The sequence below is a fragment of the Corvus moneduloides genome, chromosome 21 (genome assembly GCF_009650955.1).
Source record: "Corvus moneduloides isolate bCorMon1 chromosome 21, bCorMon1.pri, whole genome shotgun sequence".
In the NCBI taxonomy this organism is placed as follows: domain Eukaryota; kingdom Metazoa; phylum Chordata; class Aves; order Passeriformes; family Corvidae; genus Corvus; species Corvus moneduloides.
Genome location: NC_045496.1, coordinates 5256106 through 5274363, shown reverse-complemented (window position 1 = coordinate 5274363; position 18258 = coordinate 5256106). Strand labels below are relative to the sequence as shown.

The 18258-nt window shown below is 47.2% G+C and overlaps 3 protein-coding genes across 3 annotated transcripts; 1 reads left to right on the top strand and 2 right to left on the bottom strand.

Moving 5' to 3' along the window:
* The first annotated feature begins 815 nt into the window (after positions 1 to 815).
* On the top strand, positions 816 to 5892 carry LOC116454449 (torsin-1B-like). The gene is made up of 5 exons (XM_032131084.1): positions 816 to 1015; positions 1130 to 1395; positions 2361 to 2536; positions 3526 to 3653; positions 3812 to 5892. Exons 1-5 carry the CDS (start codon positions 835 to 837, stop codon positions 4087 to 4089), a joined length of 1029 nt encoding a protein of 342 aa, XP_031986975.1. The 5' UTR covers positions 816 to 834; the 3' UTR covers positions 4090 to 5892.
* Positions 4238 to 12290, bottom strand: LOC116454448 (torsin-1A-like). The gene is made up of 5 exons (XM_032131083.1): positions 12047 to 12290; positions 11563 to 11828; positions 9793 to 9968; positions 9556 to 9683; positions 4238 to 8859 (listed from the first exon to the last, which is right to left on the bottom strand). Exons 1-5 carry the CDS (start codon positions 12255 to 12257, stop codon positions 8609 to 8611), a joined length of 1032 nt encoding a protein of 343 aa, XP_031986974.1. The 5' UTR covers positions 12258 to 12290; the 3' UTR covers positions 4238 to 8608.
* A 714-nt stretch (positions 12291 to 13004) lies between these two features.
* Positions 13005 to 18257, bottom strand: C21H9orf78 (chromosome 21 C9orf78 homolog). The gene is made up of 9 exons (XM_032131085.1): positions 17590 to 18257; positions 16861 to 16920; positions 16542 to 16593; positions 16302 to 16372; positions 15984 to 16061; positions 15355 to 15552; positions 14737 to 14873; positions 13979 to 14077; positions 13005 to 13580 (listed from the first exon to the last, which is right to left on the bottom strand). The coding sequence occupies exons 1-9, from the start codon at positions 17670 to 17672 to the stop codon at positions 13489 to 13491; spliced, it is 870 nt and encodes a 289-aa protein (XP_031986976.1). The 5' UTR covers positions 17673 to 18257; the 3' UTR covers positions 13005 to 13488.
* Between the last annotated feature and the right edge of the window lies 1 nt (position 18258).

Genomic DNA, 18258 nt, shown 5'->3' with positions numbered 1-18258 from the left:
TGGTTTAAATGGGCAGAAATGGGCGGCTGTACTGGTTTATGGCACCATCGGGGCAGCAAATGCTATTGATAGGCCACATCAATGTGTATAAATATCTAAAGCAGGGGTGCCAAGAGGGTGGATCAGGCTCTTCTCGGTGGTGCCAATGACGCGAGTCAACAGGCAGGGAACACAGCTTGGGAAAATTACTGAAACTTTACATTTTGATAAACTAACTCTGATGTGCCTCAATGAACAAAGCCTGAGAGAGAAATATGTATTGTTTGGTTGAACGCCTGGAATATAGAAATTATGGACCACAAGGAAATTTTGTAGAAACCATTTAGTCGGAGACCAGTAAAGACTCAGTTTCTGCATTGTAAAATCCCTACCAGAGGAAAAAGATACAAAAAAGACTAAAATGATGGACTCATTAGCATGAGAAGATAGAAATCAATAACCAGTAGAGGGTAGAATAGTAATTAATGAAAGAAAATTATGTAGTTTAGAACCGATGAGCAATAATTTCTTTGCTTGTTAAAAAGGTACAAATAAGTGAAAAAAACTTGTGTCTGTGCGGAGGCTGCAGTTTGGTCGGCCTGGCCAGAATAAAGTAACGCCTTCCTCGCTGACACTAAAACGCCGGTATTGGAGGGTTTAATTCACCCGGCGGATTGGTAACCAGATGACGCGCTGCGGTCGGTCCCTTCCATCCTCCCCATCCCGGGATTCGGGATCTCGGCCCTGCCCGTCCCTTTGCCCGGCACAAAGATGGCGGCGGCGGCGGCCCCTCACGGGGCGGGGTCGCGCGGCCGCGCAGGCGCGGTGGGCGCGGGGCGGGAGCGCGGGGCCGCCATGGCGCGCTCGGTGCCGCTGCTGTGGGTGCTGCTGCCCGGGCTGGCGGCGCTGGAGCCGCTCAGCGTGGGCCTGGCCATCGGCGTGGCCTCGGCGCTCACTGGCTACTTGTCCCACCCCAGGTTCTACTGCAGCTATGTGGAGTGCTGCCCCCGCGCCGGGCAGCGCCTCAACGCCACCGGTACGGCGGGGGCGGGGGGCGGCCGGGCTGCCCCCGAGCTCGACCGGTCACTGGGCAGCGCGCCCCGGGGCGTGCGCGGTGACCGGCGGTGCTGAGCTGTCCCTCTCCCCGCAGCGCTGAAGGCGCAGCTGGACAACAGGCTCTTCGGGCAGCACCTGGCCAAGGACGTGGTGCTGAAGGCGGTGATGGGCTTCAGCAACAACCCCAGCCCCAAGAAGCCGCTGATCCTGTCGCTGCACGGCTGGGCCGGTACTGGCAAGAACTTCCTCAGCCAGATCCTGGCGGAGCAGGTTCACCCCGCTGGCCTGCGCAGCAAGTTCGTCCATCTCTTCCTGGCCACCCTGCACTTCCCCCACCAGGACCAGGTCAAGCTCTACAAGGTGAGGAGGGACGCGAGGTGACCCGGTTACCCCCAGGCGGTCCCCCAGCAGGGGGGTTGTCCTGCACATCTCCCCCAGGTTCCCACTGGGATGAGCTCAGTTGATCAGAACATGATGCTGATGATGCCCAAGGTTGTGAGTTCGATCCCTGTATGGGCCATTCACTTCAAAGTTGGACTCGATGATCCTTGTGGGTCCCTTCCAAATCAAAATATTCTGATTAATGTTGCTGACAGCTGGGGGTGTGCAGCTGGGTATTCCAAAGTTGATGCTTAGGAGAGATGGAAGGGGAAGTTCGTGCATAAAGTAGAAGGCACCAAAAAGCCGAGAAATCAAACCCGAGATAGTTTTCATTTCCTAGCGCTGTCCTCTCACTGATGCCATCTGCTGATTCCCGTGCTCGCTGCAAGGAGAGTTTGTCGTTCCAGCTGCATTATCCTGGCGGTCCGGGATGGAAGGAACCTTCTCCATAGCCCCCGCGGGGCCGTGTTTTGCATTTATGGCTGAAACAGTGTTGATAATGTTGAGAACACAGTGGTGTTTTGGCTGTAACACAACAGCGCTTGCACAGCTTCAAAGCTTGCTGGTTTTTCCCACTCATATCGAGCAGGCTGGGGTGGACAAGAGATGGGGAGAGGACACAGCCTGGACAGCTGACTGCCATTGGCCAAAAGGATATTCCATACCACATGCTGTCATGCTAAGCCGTAGAAACGGGGGTTGAAGAAGGAAAAATTGGGGGGGCATTGATTTGCAAGATGGTTGTTGCTCTAGCTCTGGCTGGACATTGGTCTGCATGTGTTGGGTGATTCCCTTTGCTTGTTTTTTTCCTCTTTCATTCACCAGCCAGTGAGTGTGGAATACTGAGATTTGACAGCGTGTCCCAGAATCTGTCACATACAAGAACCTTGCAGTACATTTGGTAAAGACCTTGTTTTTCAGTGGCTTTCAACCTCTTGTTCCAGGAACAGCTGCAGAACTGGATTCGAGGCAATGTCAGTGCCTGTCCCTCCTCTGTCTTCATTTTTGATGAGATGGACAAAATGCATCCAGGTATCATTGATGCCATCAAGCCCTTCTTAGACTATTACGAGGAGGTTGATGGGGTGTCCTACAGAAAAGCCATCTTCATTTTCCTCAGGTCTGTGGCACCAATTTCTGTCATTTTGAGATACTGAATGTTTATTTATTATGATAATGATTTTTCTTGGGGAACCTCATTCAAAGAACAGGAAAAGAAAATGCTCTGGAGGGGAGATTCTCTGTGCAAAGATAGTGCAGAACACTCTGAGCTTGTACCTGTGGCTGTAGTGAAACAGGTCTGATGCTGTGTATGGCCACTGCAGTGTGCTGAGCTCATGAATCTGGCCCAGAGCACAGGACATAAGAGAATTCACATTTTGGGATGGGTGCACTAAGTACTGGACCTTGCTGGCATGAAGTTAACTATCTTCAGAGCAGCTGGTTTGGTGCTGTTTTGGATTTGTGGCCATGGGAGTGTTGATAACGCACCAATGTTTTGCCCGTTTCTGGATGATGCTTGCAAAGCCTCAAGGCTTTTTCCCACAGTAGGCTGGGGTGGGCAGGAGGATGGGAGGGGACACAGCTGGGACAGCTGACCTGAACTGCCCAGCGGGATATTTAATGCTGTGGCATGTCATGTTCAGCAATAAAAACAGGGGTGGAGAAAAAAGTGGGGTTGCAGCTTTAAGGTGATGGTTCTTCAGCATTCTCCTCGGCATTGGTCTGACTGTGGAGGTGGTGAGTGATTTCCTTAGTCCTCCTTGGTTTTTTTTTCCCCCCTTCTTTTTTCTCCTATTGAACTACCGTTATCTTGACCCACAAGTCTTCAGACTTTTGCTCTTCCTATTTTCTCCTTCCATCCCACTGAGGCAGAAGGGAGTAAGCAAGTGGCTGTGTAGATTCTTGGCTGCTGGCTGGGGGCAACCCACCACACACTGATGGCTACTTAAACAACTGGAGACTTCCCCTAAATTTTGGCTTACAGGATTCTTTTTGCTGATTTGTTTGATATCAAGGAGATTAGCAGTATGTGTAAGTGGCTGCAAAAGAAATTCCGGTTCAGTTGTGTCTGTATTTCACCACTGTACATTTTTCTTTTATGATCAGCAATGCAGGTGGTGATTTAATTAACAAAGCAGCTCTTGACTTCTGGCTAAGTGGAAAGCGCAGGGAAGATATTCAGCTGAAAGATCTGGAGCGCTTGCTCTCTGTAGGAGTCTTCAACAACAAGAATAGTAAGTCACTTTGCCCCAAAAATGGGAAATTCATTCCTCAGTGGCTGAGACAAACTGCTTTGTGAATTCAGCCTGGCCTGTGTATCCTGTCATATGCAGGATCAAGTTTAGAGAAACTTCTTCTTATGATTTTTTTTTTTCACCCCCAATCTGTCCAGGTGGGCTGTGGCACAGCAGCATCATTGACAGGTACCTTATTGACTACTTTGTCCCTTTCCTGCCCCTGGAGCAAAAGCATGTGAAGATGTGTGTCAGGGCCGAAATGACAGCCCGTGGCTATGCTGTGGATGAGAACATTGTTCAGGCAGTGGCTGAAGAGATGACCTACTTCCCCAAGGAACAGAAGATCTACTCTGATAAAGGCTGCAAGACTGTACAGGCCAAGTTGGATATTCATGAAGACCTTGTGATGAGAGATACTAAAGCCAGGGGTTGATTTCCCCTTTGAGTCTCCAAAGCACTTTCAGAGCTTTTGGAAATCTGTGTATTTGCACTTACACTTTTTTACTGTTGCAGGGATTATGGTGAAAATACCAGTGAGCTGTATGGGCTTGGTAGCTTTTTTGTGTGTTTGGTTTTGCTGGTTTTTTTTTTTTTTTTTAACTTAACATAGAATTGGGAACTTAAGAGATCATCTAGTGCCACCCTCTACCATAGGCAGGGACACTTTCCACTGAATCAGGTCACTCATAGTCCCATCCAGCCTGGCTTTGAAGCACTGTTCGTCTCTGAAATCCAAATGTTGCCTCCTTTAGTTTTCTTTTAATCTATAGAGAATTTCTAGTGTGACACATAGCACTGCATACAGCCTCTCCTGCTTTATTCTTCCAAGTGCTGGGATTATTAAGTACTTAATTCCTCTTTCCACATAAACTAGACTGGAGCAAAGGAAAACAGAGGAGTTTTTCCAGGTAGTCATATTCCCTTCCATGTAGAGAGTCCTGTTCACGTTCATAGTGAAATGGAGGGATGTGTGCTGTGTTCTGAACTATGATCATGTCTGCAGGGATGAACTCCTTGGTGCATTGCAGTAAGAAGATGACATGGTAGAAATCTTCCTGTGCTTCAGCTGGGCATCATCCTACATCTCTTGGTACAACAATATGGAAAGTCACAACGAGCTTCTAGAAATCTGTTACTAAATAATAAAGAGAGGGCGGGGGAAGAGGAAGTTAAGAGCTTGCCCCATGTTTCTTTGGGGAAAAAGAAATTGTTAAAGAAACTTTATATTCTTTGAAGGGGCTAAGTAAATTTGTGACTCCAGGTCTTCCTAAACTGAGGGACACATCTGAGGGATTTGTTACAACATACTAGGCCAGTCTTCTGTACTTAACCAGAAAAATCTCTCAGGAGGTTTTGACTTGCAGTTTGTCAGGTTAATCTGTGTGTGGGCTCCTGGACCTGACGTCTGTAAGTACTAAGGTCCTTAGTACCTCCTTGCTGCTCCTAATGGTCAAGGTGTGGATAATGCTACTTTCACCTTGCTTGGAAGACACGTGGATGGAAGAAATTATTTTTAATAGTGTATTTTTATGCTGAAGTGTAAGCATAAATAAACAATGCTATACCTCATTAGTTAAGGATATTTTATAATAGCTTTTAACATTAAAGAATGCCTGTGTGAAAGGGTGAGTGATGAGTTAAGAAGCTGGGAAAGATCGATTTAACCTTCAGCCAGTGGGGCAGCTGGGGTTTAACCACTGTTGCAAGCTTTAACTCTTAGTCTCCCATTACTTGTGTATCGAATGTTGTAATGCAAGACAGAAGTGCCTTTCACTTTGTTGATTGTACTATGATTTTAAATTGGTACAAGGGATGAAGCTGTTTTTGTGCTGCATCATCTAGTCCCTCAATTGTTCTTAAACTTCCTTTAAGAGGTGATGCTGAATTACGGGTCTCATTACAATTATGTTAATTCAAATTACAACAGCGAATTTAGTGCTCATGTTAAGCTCTAAATTAAAAGTGTTGATTGCCTTTTACAGCCCCACTGGAGTTTGTAAAACGTTGGCCAACTGTTCACACTGATGCAATCTCCAGAGCCAAACACTAGCAAGCCATTAACCTTGGGACATTGGACTGTCACTTTTCAGTGTGATGTTTTGCCTAGTAACTGATTTATTCATAGTTGTATATGTTGCATCCAGTTTCACTTACTCCAAAAAGAAAATATTTGTGCTATTTCAAAACATTAAATACTACTGTACTGCAGTTGGAATAAATCCTAAGTTACTACTTCTCTCTTGGTTAATCATTTTCAGCTATAGCAAAGTACTAGTTTATGCAGTTTGCAACCAGCTGCATTGCACATTTCTGTTACACTTCCTTTATAAGTGTGGGGCAGCTGTTGGCAGCAACTCACACCTCACTGAAGGGTCACTTGTGAACCACGTGTTGTACTCTAAGGATGCACCTGGAATTGTCAGGGAGCTGCCTAGGAAGCACAGGCTCTGCTGTTCACTGGGATTTCACCACTCACGGGACAGCTGAGCTGCTTCTCCCTCCCTGGGCACACCGGGCTCTGGGGCCAGGCTGCCTCTGGCTGGCAGGACAGCAGCACTTCCTATTTCAGTGTATTTAAACCATGGCCTCTGATTTTATGAGCACAGTGTGAGAGCTCAGAACACTCCCTGCAGAAAGTTGAACTAAAGCAGCTGCTGCTTGTACTGGACTCTGGTAAGAGCAGAATTCACTCTTGGGACTGCTCAGCTCTTCTCACCTGGCCAATGGACTGTTTCTCTGGGCAGCAGACCTTTTCCCCCATGACATTTTCCTTTAAGTTGTCTGATCCAGTCTTAAATGGCCTATTAAACAGAATAATGGCCAAAGTTACCCAGTCACAGCAAGAAAGAGCGAGGACCTTAGAAACCATACAGGGGAGGAATAACAACAGGATCAGAACGATCAAATCTGGGAGTGATTTCAGGCTCAGGGATGTATTTTACCCAGATGAAACTGCTGGCCAAGGCTGCAGAACAGAAGAGAGATTAAACAGAGGCAGCCTCCACCCTTTCCACATCATTCTTACTCTCCAGGGGAAGCTTCCATCTACCCTGGGCCATTCAGGGCTGTGATACAACGAAATACTGGCTAACAGTGTATGTCAAATGCTTGTAATGATGCTGCACTGGCACACAAAGCAGAACGAAGATAGTTCTGGAAAAGCAACAAGACTGCTTGGTTGTACTGATTCTCTTGAGGAGAAGGTAGCAGACAGCAGTACAAGTTTATCATTACTACACCTGTTTTTTTCCATTAGCCAGTTATTTGCCATAATCAGGAAGTCAAAGAAACAGATAAATACCTGAGTTCCATGCACTCATTTGCTGACAAATTCTAGGATTGATAATTTGCATATCACACACCTTCAGAGCTATTGGACAGTTGGAGCCTCACTGGCCCTTTTTTTTTTCCCCTAGCAGAGAAAACGTGGGTGGCTTCAAATAGAGCCTGCAGTGTTCAGGCAGTGGTAGCACAATGGGAGGAGGAGATGAGCAGCAGGGGTTTTAACTGGTCTCTACAAAACAAGTTCATCCTTATTGAGCACACATACATCTAGGAAGTCTGCCTCTACAAAAACTACACGACTCTAATTAGTATAAATGCTCCAGAAGTGCAGTTTCCACTCCAAGCTTGATTTGTTTCACCAGATAGCAGAGTCACATCTCCTACTATCTCTGCCCTTTGAACTCCAGAAGGGAGATATCTGTATTCCAGCACAGCTTGAACAGCCAGGAATGCAGTGTGCTGTTCCTCAACATGGAGTATATTTGTGCAAAATTAATATCAAATCGCTGAATGCAAAGAACACCGGAAGGTAGCTAAGAAATACATTTCTGATGAGAAAAGTTTATTTTGAACAGCAACTGGAATGAAAAAAGCCTCTGCAGTGCTCACATTCAGAAACAAGTCTGACACCCTTCGCAGTAACTTCAGTGGACACATTTTGTAAGTGATTTTTTCTCCAAATGCCTTTAGATCTGCCTCCATCCCTGCCTCAGAAGCACACAGTATGGTGAGAAGATGAAAAAGGGAAACCCCTGCAAGCTGACCTCTGAATTCAACATGTAAGTGAAGAAGAGAAACCTCTTTTCAATTTCCATGGTGTAAAATTTAATCTGCACACCTTTCCCACGTCGTTGCAGCCATTCCATGAAGCTGACTCACCACTCACAGAGCACAATTCTCCCTCCTGAGATCACTTCTGGGAGAGCCTGCTGTGGGCACCTTTATACATAAAAACTAACCAAAAATAGGAACTAACTACACCAGTGTGGCACTTAAGGATTTTAACTCACTTCCTTGTAATACTAAGTCTGCTCTCTGAACACTATTCACAACAAAGAGTTTTGTAATATTGGTTTGACGTGTAGGAGACCAAATTATACCTCTGTTTTGAAAAAGACAATGGCACTGTGTGATGTTGGATAGAAGAGCCCAGATTTTTTAATTCCAGAATCCCCCCTTGTCTTTACTGGGCCCAAGCTGTTGAAGGCAAAAAGACACATACTCTATTTTTAATGCATATTCCCACACAGGACCAATGAAGGCTTTCAGAGACACAGGAACTTTGATTAAAATTCTCAATATTGTCTAGAGATCATCCACAAAAGAGCAAAATCGAATTAAAATCAAGTCATAGTCTCAGTCCTTCTATACCTGTCAAGAGTCTGCCAAAGGGTTCCAATGATTGACACATGATTCAAGGAGTCTTGAGCCCTGCCAGATCCAGGAATTCCCAAAGCAGTTCCTTCTTACCTTCACAGCACAAGGCTGAAGCACTTGGGAGCCATGACTGGTGACAAAATAAAAATGCAGAGGCACTGCTGCTTATTTACACACCAGTTACAACAGAGTGTTCCTTTCTTTAAAAGTACTTAAAAATGATATGTCTCAGGTCCTCCACTTTGTGATTAAGTTAAATTTGCTTCTTTGCAGGCTGCAGCAATAAAGCATTAGAAGTCATAATAATAATCCAGCTTTGCATCCACAGTTTTACATCCTTTATCTGAGTAAATTCTCTCCTCTCTGGGGAAGTAGGTCATCTCTTCAGCTATCCTGCTCACAATGTCTTCATCCACAGTGTAGCCACGTGACTCAATCTCAACCCTGACACACATTTTCACATGTTTGTATTCCAGAGGCAGGAAAGGAATAAAGTAGTCGATGAGGTTTCTATCAATCAAGGTGCTGTGCCAAAATCCACCTGCAAAGGGAAAGGGTTTGTTAGTATGTCTCTAGGTAAACACTACCACAGGTTGAATGGAGCAAGGGGCAGATCACAGCTAAGAATTCACCTGGGATTTTTGAGGTCTATAATGCACAAGTCAATACAAGCCCCTTCTCATGTTACTTTGTGCAGAGTTTTGGACAGACACATAAATGTGGTCCTTTAAGCTGAATGAATGAATTTTGACTGTGCTTGAGCCTCTTGCTCTCCAGGTGCTGGTCTCATAGCTTTCCCTCTCTCACCTAGAGAGGGACAGATTTTCTCATATCAGCTCTCCCAGACAAGTTTTCTTATTCCTTTTTTTGGAGCTTACATCTAAACTTTTTCAGAAGTACAGTGAGTTTGCTTCCAATGCTAAATTTAGAGCTTAATTATGTTAAAACCCCTTTTCACCAGAAGTCATGTGTGAGGAAACCTATGAAGCACTTCCCCCAACACATGCAGTCCAACAGGCAGCAAACAGGCTGGTGGCCAAGGTGCACACAGAGCTCCTTAATCTTCACTCATCCTGGGAGCTAACTGCAGGGCCCAAAACTGCATTTTTGCTCCTCACAAGCCAAAAACTGGAGGCCACATCAAGAAGAAACCACAGCTTGTAAAAATGCAGCTAAATGCAGCCCATCCTTTTTGTGTAACTTTCACCACCTCAAAAGCAATCCCAGTTTTACTCACTATTTTTGTTGTTGAAGACAGACACAGACAGTGCATTTTGGATATCTGTGAGCTGGATATCTTCCCTTGTCCTCCCATTTCTCCAGAAATCTAGTGCCACCTCTGTTATCTTTTCAGCTCCTGCATTGCTAAGTAAAGAGAAACAGAGATTGTAGCTGGGGATAATTTTAAAAGTTGTAGTTATGAAGTAAAAGCATGGAGTGTACAGAACAGCAAACCTGAGAAGCCACTGCTTACCTGAGGAAGATGAAGATGGCTTGTCTGTAGGACACCCCATCCAGCAGCTCATAGTAGTCCAGGAAGGGCTTGATTGAGTCAATGAGCCCTGCATGCATTTTATCCATTTCATCAAATATAAAGATTGACCGGGGACAGATGCTCACATTTCCCCGAATCCACGACTGCAACTGGTCCTGAGTGCCATAAAAATGAAAGATGCTGAAAGAGTTTGTGTTGAAAAGACAGAAAAAATAGCACTTTCTGTTTATGGAACCTTGTCCTGAAGGAGTTATTTCAGTGCTGTCATTTTAATAGCTTTGCCTTCTTGACTAAAACATGGTTAAAAACGGTAAGTGAAACCTCAACAAAATCTCGTGCTGGTTCTGAAAAATCTTAAGACACCAAGAGATAGGATGGGACAAGCAGGAATTCTCTTAGATATTCCTGTAAAAAACAAAAATGAAAGTGCACAGTAGGACAAAAAATGGGTCCCACCATGAATAGCCACAAGTTCTGACAAGCCAGATGATGACTTTTGGCAGCACTTTGGTCCAAATATCCTTAATATAAACAATATTAAATTTGCTACCTGGCAGCAGCAGTGAGAAATTGCACCTGCAGTCACTGGCAGAAGCGGAAACAAAATGTAATTCTCTGTGTTTTAATCAATCACAAGTTAAATGAAGACAATTACAAGTCCTTCATAAAACACTGTTGTCCAGAAAGGCTAAGGCTTTATTGCATTGAAAGATTCTCTCATTTAAGCATTCCATTTTTCAGCATTACATTCAAGATCAATAATGCATTAATTGAGGGAAAAAGGGTTGATGTGCTGGTAGATGAATGAGAAATAACTGTTCTGACTATCTTCAATGATTCATCACTTTTTTATTTACTCTGCTCAGAGGTGTATTGGGGATAAGCAGCAATACTTCCTCCTACTGCCTTGGGCAGCAAATTTCCCATGTGTATTCACCTCAAAACAAATGCAGAAAAGCATCATTTTATTTAAAAACGGCTCACTTAAAAGAAGGGGGGAAATAAGTTGTAAAAGAGGAAATGTCTATTTCCTCCATTTAGAAATCAGGTTTGTAGACCATCCTGTTCCCGTTTGTAACATACACAAACTGAATATCAACGTGCAGTACTACAAGACAGTGGTACTCATTCAAACTGTGTTGTGAACAAAGAACAAAAAAACCCCCATAAAACACATCTGAGCTACTGCTCCATGGTACCTCCCTGCCTACAGAACTCACGCAATTCCAAACACATTTATCTGTATCTTTCTGGCAGCAGAGTATTTTGTGATTTTGCTTTACAGATGGGAAATGGATCCACAGAAAACGAAATAACCTGCTCAGTGTGCAGCAGAACAGACAATGATGCCTCAGAGAGCCAGTGACAGCTTGCCATGGTGCCTGACAAACCTGGGGGTCACCGGGTTGTTTCCCAGAGCCGTGAACATTTTGGTTTTTTGCAGTGTCCACCAACATAACACCTAACCAGGAATCATGTTTATCCGTCAGTCAGTCCCATCTCCAAGCAAAATGCAGAATGAAAATTAAACCATATCACTCTTCCCCTAAAGAGAGGCTCAAAACACACGCAAAAAACTTTACATTCACGGGAAAACCAATCCTGATGGATGTTAGGATCTACAGAGTTCTGTACAGAAGATTCCAAAACTGACATTGCATACACGTTACTGCATAAAATAACATCTAGGTCCGTAGCACTTATCATGCCATGACATTTGTAACTCATTGCAGCACAGCTCATTCTTACCTTGTAGAGATTGATGCTGTGAGCGTGAGGAAAGTGTAAAGTTGCCACGAACTGATGGACATATTTACTCTGCAGACCTTTTTTATAAATACTTTCGGCGACGATCTTACTGACAAAGTTTTTGCCTGTTCCAGTCCACCCGTGCAAGGAAAGCGCGAGAGGTTTTTTGGCGTTGGTGTTGTTCAAGAAGCCCCTCACGGCTTTTACAACCACCCTGCTCACCAAGTGCTGCCCGAACAGCCTCTTGTCCAAATTCTCCTGCAGAGCTGCATGGAGAGACCACACTATCAGCGGCGGGGAGCGGGCGGGACGCGGGGTCACCCCGCCCGCTGTGGCGGCCGCCAGCCCCGGGCAGGGGGCAAAGGGCCCGCCGGGCTGGAGCGACGGCCCACGGGGAGGCCTCGCGGGCTCTGCCCGGCTCCCGGCGCCGCCGCTGCCCCGGCGCCCTCCCGCCACCTCCCCTCAGCCCATCCCGGTCCCGCACCGGCGGCGGCGCGCTGGTCGCGCCGATACAGGCAGCACTCCCTGAAGTAGCAGTAGAGCCGCGGGTAGGAGATGAAGCCGGTGAGGGCCGAAGCAGCGGCACCCGCGATGGCGAGTCCCAGGCTGATGGGCTCCACGGCGCCGGCCGGCGTGAGGAGCGGCAGCAGCACCAGCGCCAGGGCCGCCCGCAGCACGCCCCGCCGCAGCTTCATTGCCCGCCCGGCCCCGCCGTCCCGCCGCCGCTTCCGCCCCTCGGCACCGCTTCCGCCGCCGCCATCGCGGGTGCGGGGGGAGGCGGGGCCGGCGCTGAGGGGCGGGCGCCATGTTTGGGCGGGAACGGGCGGGGACAGCGCTGAGGGGCCGCCGCCATGCTTGGGCGAGCGCCCGCCGCTGGTGGCAGTGGCAGGGAGAGCCGCGCCGTGGAGTTATTAAATATTGCACTCTGTGGCTGTATCTCCGGGTGTTAGACGAGAGGAATCAAAGAATCATCATGGTTAGAAGCGACCTTTAACACTATCATGTCCAACCGTCCATTTAGCACTGCCACTGTAACCCCTAAACCACTAAAACCCGCAGCACCCTGATGCATCCAGACGCCTCTTTAACACCTCCAGCAATGGTGACTCCACCACCTCTCCGGGCAGCCTATTCCAAAGCCTGACCACCTGAACAGTGAAACATTTGTTTCTAGTATCTAATCTAAATCTCCCATCTCAGTTTAAGGCCACCTGCTCAGGGGAGCCACCCCTGTCCAGGGCACAAGATCAGGGGCAAACTCACCCCTGGCCTGGCACAGAGATTCTTCTCCTTTTCTGAGAAAAAGTAAAATCTGAGGTTGTCCCTCCCCACCCTGGAGCTGTCACTTCTGAGTGATGGGACAACCTGGCCATCAGCAGCACCAAAACCCACAAACCAGGAAAAAACCATCAGCATGAATTCCAGAAGAAAAAATGCTATGGTAACTTAAAAAACACTTTCACTATTTTCAGGTAACAAATCTTTACTACAAGTACCCACACTGCACTTGTGGAGAACACATGTGGACAAGAAAACAAGCTCCCAAGAGCTTTACATTTACAAAGCAAACAGTATTGCCGCTTTTAAAGGATCTTTTTTAAAGTATTTTTTTAAGATGGTGAAAAGAAAAATCTATAAAAGCCAAACTGTTTTCTCACTAAAAAATGCCAACCATGAAAGCTTATTTTCCATTACAAAACTTCATTTATAAGAACATAGTTATATACAAGGTTTCACCAACCAAAGAGTTCACAATCACCTGCAAACTGATTCACTACAAGATCACAGAGGAAAAGCTTCATAGGTAACATCAGCATGTGAAGGTTGTGACTCTTCCCAACATCCATCGCAGGTCAGTGACACAAAATCCTTTATTAATGGAAAATATATAATAAGAACAACTCCAAAGGCTTCAGTCCACATTCATCAGTAGCGCCTGTTCATCTTTTTGAACTTCTCATAGTGATAATCATCTGTAGCTTTTTCATTGAGGGGACGTTTGCGATTTGGAGGAGACCCTTCAAAAGAAAGAGAAGGAAATTTTGTCTCATGTGAAAGGACAGGGATATATTTCCTGACTCTGCCACTTCCCTTAGACGGCCCCTCACTATGTGAGGTTATTGCCTTACACCCTTTGCTATTCCAGCTTCCACCAAACCCTTGTCAGTTTTGGCAATACACTTCAGTTGTGACCTCCACCACTCCACCCCTGAGCATCTCTACAGACATCCTCCATCCAGAGGGTTTCAGGTGTGATCTAGTAGTGCAACAGCCGGCTCTCTTGGACTTGGATTGTTCCACTCCCACTACCTCAGGGCACTCAAAGAAGAGGAGGTAAGCAGAGCCAGATCGTTCCTCTGTACAAGACCCCTGAAGTTTCAGTGTCTCCCTACGACCATTCAGATTTGGAACTTACGCTCAGGTTCTGGCCTCTCCGTGTCCCCTACCCTCAGGGGACGGGGCTTTGGCTCCTCTTTGTTCCTTCGCACTGGTGCATTCAGCTCCTCATGATAAACTGCAAGAAGAAAAACATCAGATAAGGAATATTATCTGGAGCACTCTTACCCAGATGGATAAATGTCTATGGCCTTTGCTGTAAGTGATCTCTACCAGAAACAACAGAAGCTCAGAACAAACCTCCTTGGAATTAGTTTCTGTGGATAATTAGGCAAGATAGGGCACAGCAAATTTCAACAGCACTATTTCAAGTGGCCCAAACACTCTTCACTTCCATCAAAACACACCGGCCTGATTCCCATCACCCCTGTAAGCATGGAAGGACACAGCAAAAGGCTGCCTTTCCTTTACATGTCTGCAGCATCAGAGGATCACACAGAAATTAATTCCCATCTCCTGTCCAATAAGGTCTGTGTTTGCTTGGCCACCTGTCTGCTCTGGCAGCCTACAAACTGGAGTCTCTCCATCATTCACCATCATTTCCAACACACAAGGCACAACTTAAAGAAAACATCTTGAAATTTATGAGGCAGCATCAGCTGGGAGTTCAGAAAGCCCAGCCATGAGAAATACATCCTTCTCCTTGCCAATGGACAGAAGAAAAAGACCAGGCCAGATGGGGTCTATCTGAGCATCCCAGGAAAACCAATCAGACACGCTGATACATGGACTAATTTCTCTGTCCCAGCTGGGTCAGGAGAGACACTCAAGACTTACATCTGTTGTGCTGGACATAATTAACAGCCATGTTGGTGGGAACAAAGGAAGTTTCGCTGTCTTTCTTTTTGTTCTGCTGCTCTGCCAGCAGCTTGGCCTTGGCCTCTTCAGTTGAGATAATGTTTTTTATTTTTGCACTTGAAGAAAAACAAAAGAAAAAATACTCAGTCATAGTTAGAAAGGGTAGCAGGCACAGAAGTGCTAAGTGGATTTGGAGGATAGTAACAGCACTGCTGTGCCATCTGATGCAGTTTTTGAGAGAGGAGGCAGCGCTACAGAAACAGACACTGTTTCAAAGGCAAAATGGAAGCTCCCATCTTTGTGCATCGCTTCAGTGCAGGGCATAAAGGGGTCCTGCAGAAAGCTGCAGGAGGGGTCAGGTCACAGAAGTTAAGAGCCTTTTCCCAGAGGTCACGGGATGGAGCTGCACTGACCCCTGGGGCTGTGTAGGCTGTGTAGCACGTGCTGTGCTAGTCACCACACCAATCCAGAACAAGGCTCAATCCCACCCCAGCCCAAACTGAGCCTGTGTAATCCAGCCATAGTGCTGCTCTGCCAACAAACAGCTGCTCATCCTGGCAATCCTGGCCATCACCCACAGATCTCTGAAACACGTACTCAATTCCCAGGTCCACTTCAGGAATGCCGCTCAGCATCTGGTTGGACAACATCTCCTCAGTCTTCTTGGCAGAGGAGACACGGATGTTCTCTGGCAGCTCGTACAGGGAGTCCTCGGCATTCTTAAGCTTCACCTTCTGCTCCTCGTTCTCCACAATTCCCTTTCTCTTCTTCAGCTCAGTCTCAATGTACTTCATCCTAAACAGCAGCACACAAGGGACAGGGCATTTAATTCTGTTCCTGTACTCTGTCCCAGCACTGCTGGAGCACAGCTGCATCCTTGTCCTGGCAGCTGGGAGAAAGGATTATCTCTCCAAAAGCACTCAGCTAATATCAGTAGAAAGAATTAATTGCCCAAGAAATAATCAGATCTTCCAAGCTCTTTTACAGCCAACAGGGAAGGCTCCCACTGGGATTTGGTGCCAAGCTGGCTGGTTGGCACCTCCTAGCTTTGTCCATGAAAAAGCCTTCTCAATTCTGGCAGGCCTAAGTGAAAGGGCAAGGAACAATTTCAGTGAGAACTGGGAAGATGTCCTGGGACTATTCAGAATCCAAGACATAAAAGAAATAAATGGTGAGGGGCTACCCAGCCTGATTCAACATCAGAGACACAACACAGCACAACTCACATGTCAGCATCTTCATCCCGCCTGTTGGTTTCTGCTGAGAAGGAAGTTCCCAAGTTCAGATCTTCCTCTTCATTAATCCTAAGTGGAAACCACAATGTTTTCAGGTTTTGGTGGGGATTTTTGTTGGCTGTTTGGGTTTTTTGGGGGACGGGTGTGTGTGTTGGGTTTTTAAAAGTAATTTAACAATTTAGGGCAAAAGTAACTGGCCAGACTGCATTATAGGAAACTCTTCAAAGTGACACAACCTCTGGTTAATTAATTACCAGTTGTCATTAAATACTAGCCCAGGGAGAATTTTCAGAGCTCACATGCTCCCACCTGTCCTTGCCTCTTTCTTTCAGCTTCTTCATGTCCACCATTCCCCCAGATTTTATTTTAAATGGGTCATCCTGTAAAACAAGAAATAACAAAAACCCCTGAAGCTTCCCTCTAGTTTAATGCTAGTATTCAGGAAACATTTGGGAATTGAGTTGTGACACCCCAGGCCAGACTCACACAGTCAGTGTTCTCACACCATCACATCTGAGCCCCGAGGTGATGGGATTGTCCAGCACTTACCACAAGTGTGGCTTCTTCTTGCAACTTCTCTCCCACCAGCAGAGCTACAGCACTGGTCAGGCAGATAAAGAAAGAAGATAAAATTCAGCAGAAGGAAACACAGTACCAACAATACTGCATTGCTTTATCCTTCTCTAAGTCTCCCTGTCTTTTCCATCCTCAGGCTTTAACACAGAAATGCCTCTGTCAAGAACATAATTTTGGCAGTATCTGACATAACAGTTCATACTGGGAGGAGGCAAATGATGAGAGAAATTGACTGTCACATCACACCCCTGGACAAAACATAAATTCCCCTCCCCACTGTCACATCCCTTACCTCACCCCATTGGGTCGCTTTCTGAGGCTCTGAACTTCTTTGGCTTCCTCAAGTTTTAACCTAAAGAAAAAAATACATTTGACTTAGTACTTAATGCTTTGGTTTTAATGAATTCCTTTTATTTTCTGCAGTTAACACAGAATTTTCTATCTGACTTTGTCCTAAACCTCTGCATATCAGCATCCACTTTCCAGGTTTCAAGTTAAATAGGAATTTTCTATTTATTTAAGCAATTCCATGCATTTGAGCAATCAGAAAAAAACCCAAAAACAAGACACCTGCTGGATTTGTTCCTCTCTGATGCCTTCCCTCAGCTGAGGAAGGCAGCACCCAAACACTGAAAGGCTTGAAAAAGAAGCCAGTTTAAGAAGGACGAGCTAAAATACATCCAGGCATGAGTGACTCTGAAGAAAGTTGGTGGTGAATTAAAATCTCAAGTGTTTCTCTCTAAACTGAGAGGAACCCGTAACTTCTGGGCTCAATGTAACGCTGTGACGTCACGCCATAACATAGTGGTTCAACAGGACAATATGATGCGACGCCACCGCTCACAGCCCATACCGTGACGGTCTGACGACATGACACCATGTCGTGACAGCCGGACACTGCACTGCTGGACTAAAGCAGACCCGGGGTCCCGTCCTGTCTCCACCCCCGACCGCCCTACCACCGGGCGCGGCTGGGTTTCCTGCTGGACCCGGTCGGGTTCCCCGCCGGCTCCCGACCCACCTGACCTCCTCGGCGAGCTGCTCGTCCTCCTCCTCCTCCTCGTCGTCCTCCCTGCGCCGGCGGAAGGACTTCTGGCCCGGCATCGCTCCGGCTGCTGCGCCGCGGCACGGCCACCACACCGCCGCTTCCCCTCTGCCGCTGCGGCGCGCGGCGATGACGCCACAAGCCCGCGACGAAGCCGGGCGACACCGCCCCTCTGCCCGCACCTTGGCTGGGCAACAGCCGCGGTTCCGGCGAGCGGGGCCGGGAGCGCTCCGTGCCCTCCGGACGGGGCTGGGAGCCCTCCCCGCCAGGCCACGCACTGCCTTTTCTGAGAAGACCTCGTGTAAGTCACGAGGGTCGTTCAATTTCTCGCAATCCCGGCAGCACAGCCTCCGCCGGTGGTCGGTGCCTGTCAGGGACGCCGTGGAGAGAAGGCGCCGTGGGGAGCGTCGGTCCCACACCCGGGTTTATAGCCCAGCCCTTGGAGCGGAACGTGACTCCTTCACCCGGCTGCTCCCCGCTGACAAAGGCACCGAGCCACGCTGCTGAGTCCCCGGCCAAACGAGCCGAGGTTCGCCCCTCCAGCACCCGCCCCAGGGACTGAGTCCCGACCGCTCAGTAACGCTGCCGCCCTGACAGGGGAGCCCTCGGAACCGACCCCGAGACCCCGCAGGGTCAGCGCCGCCA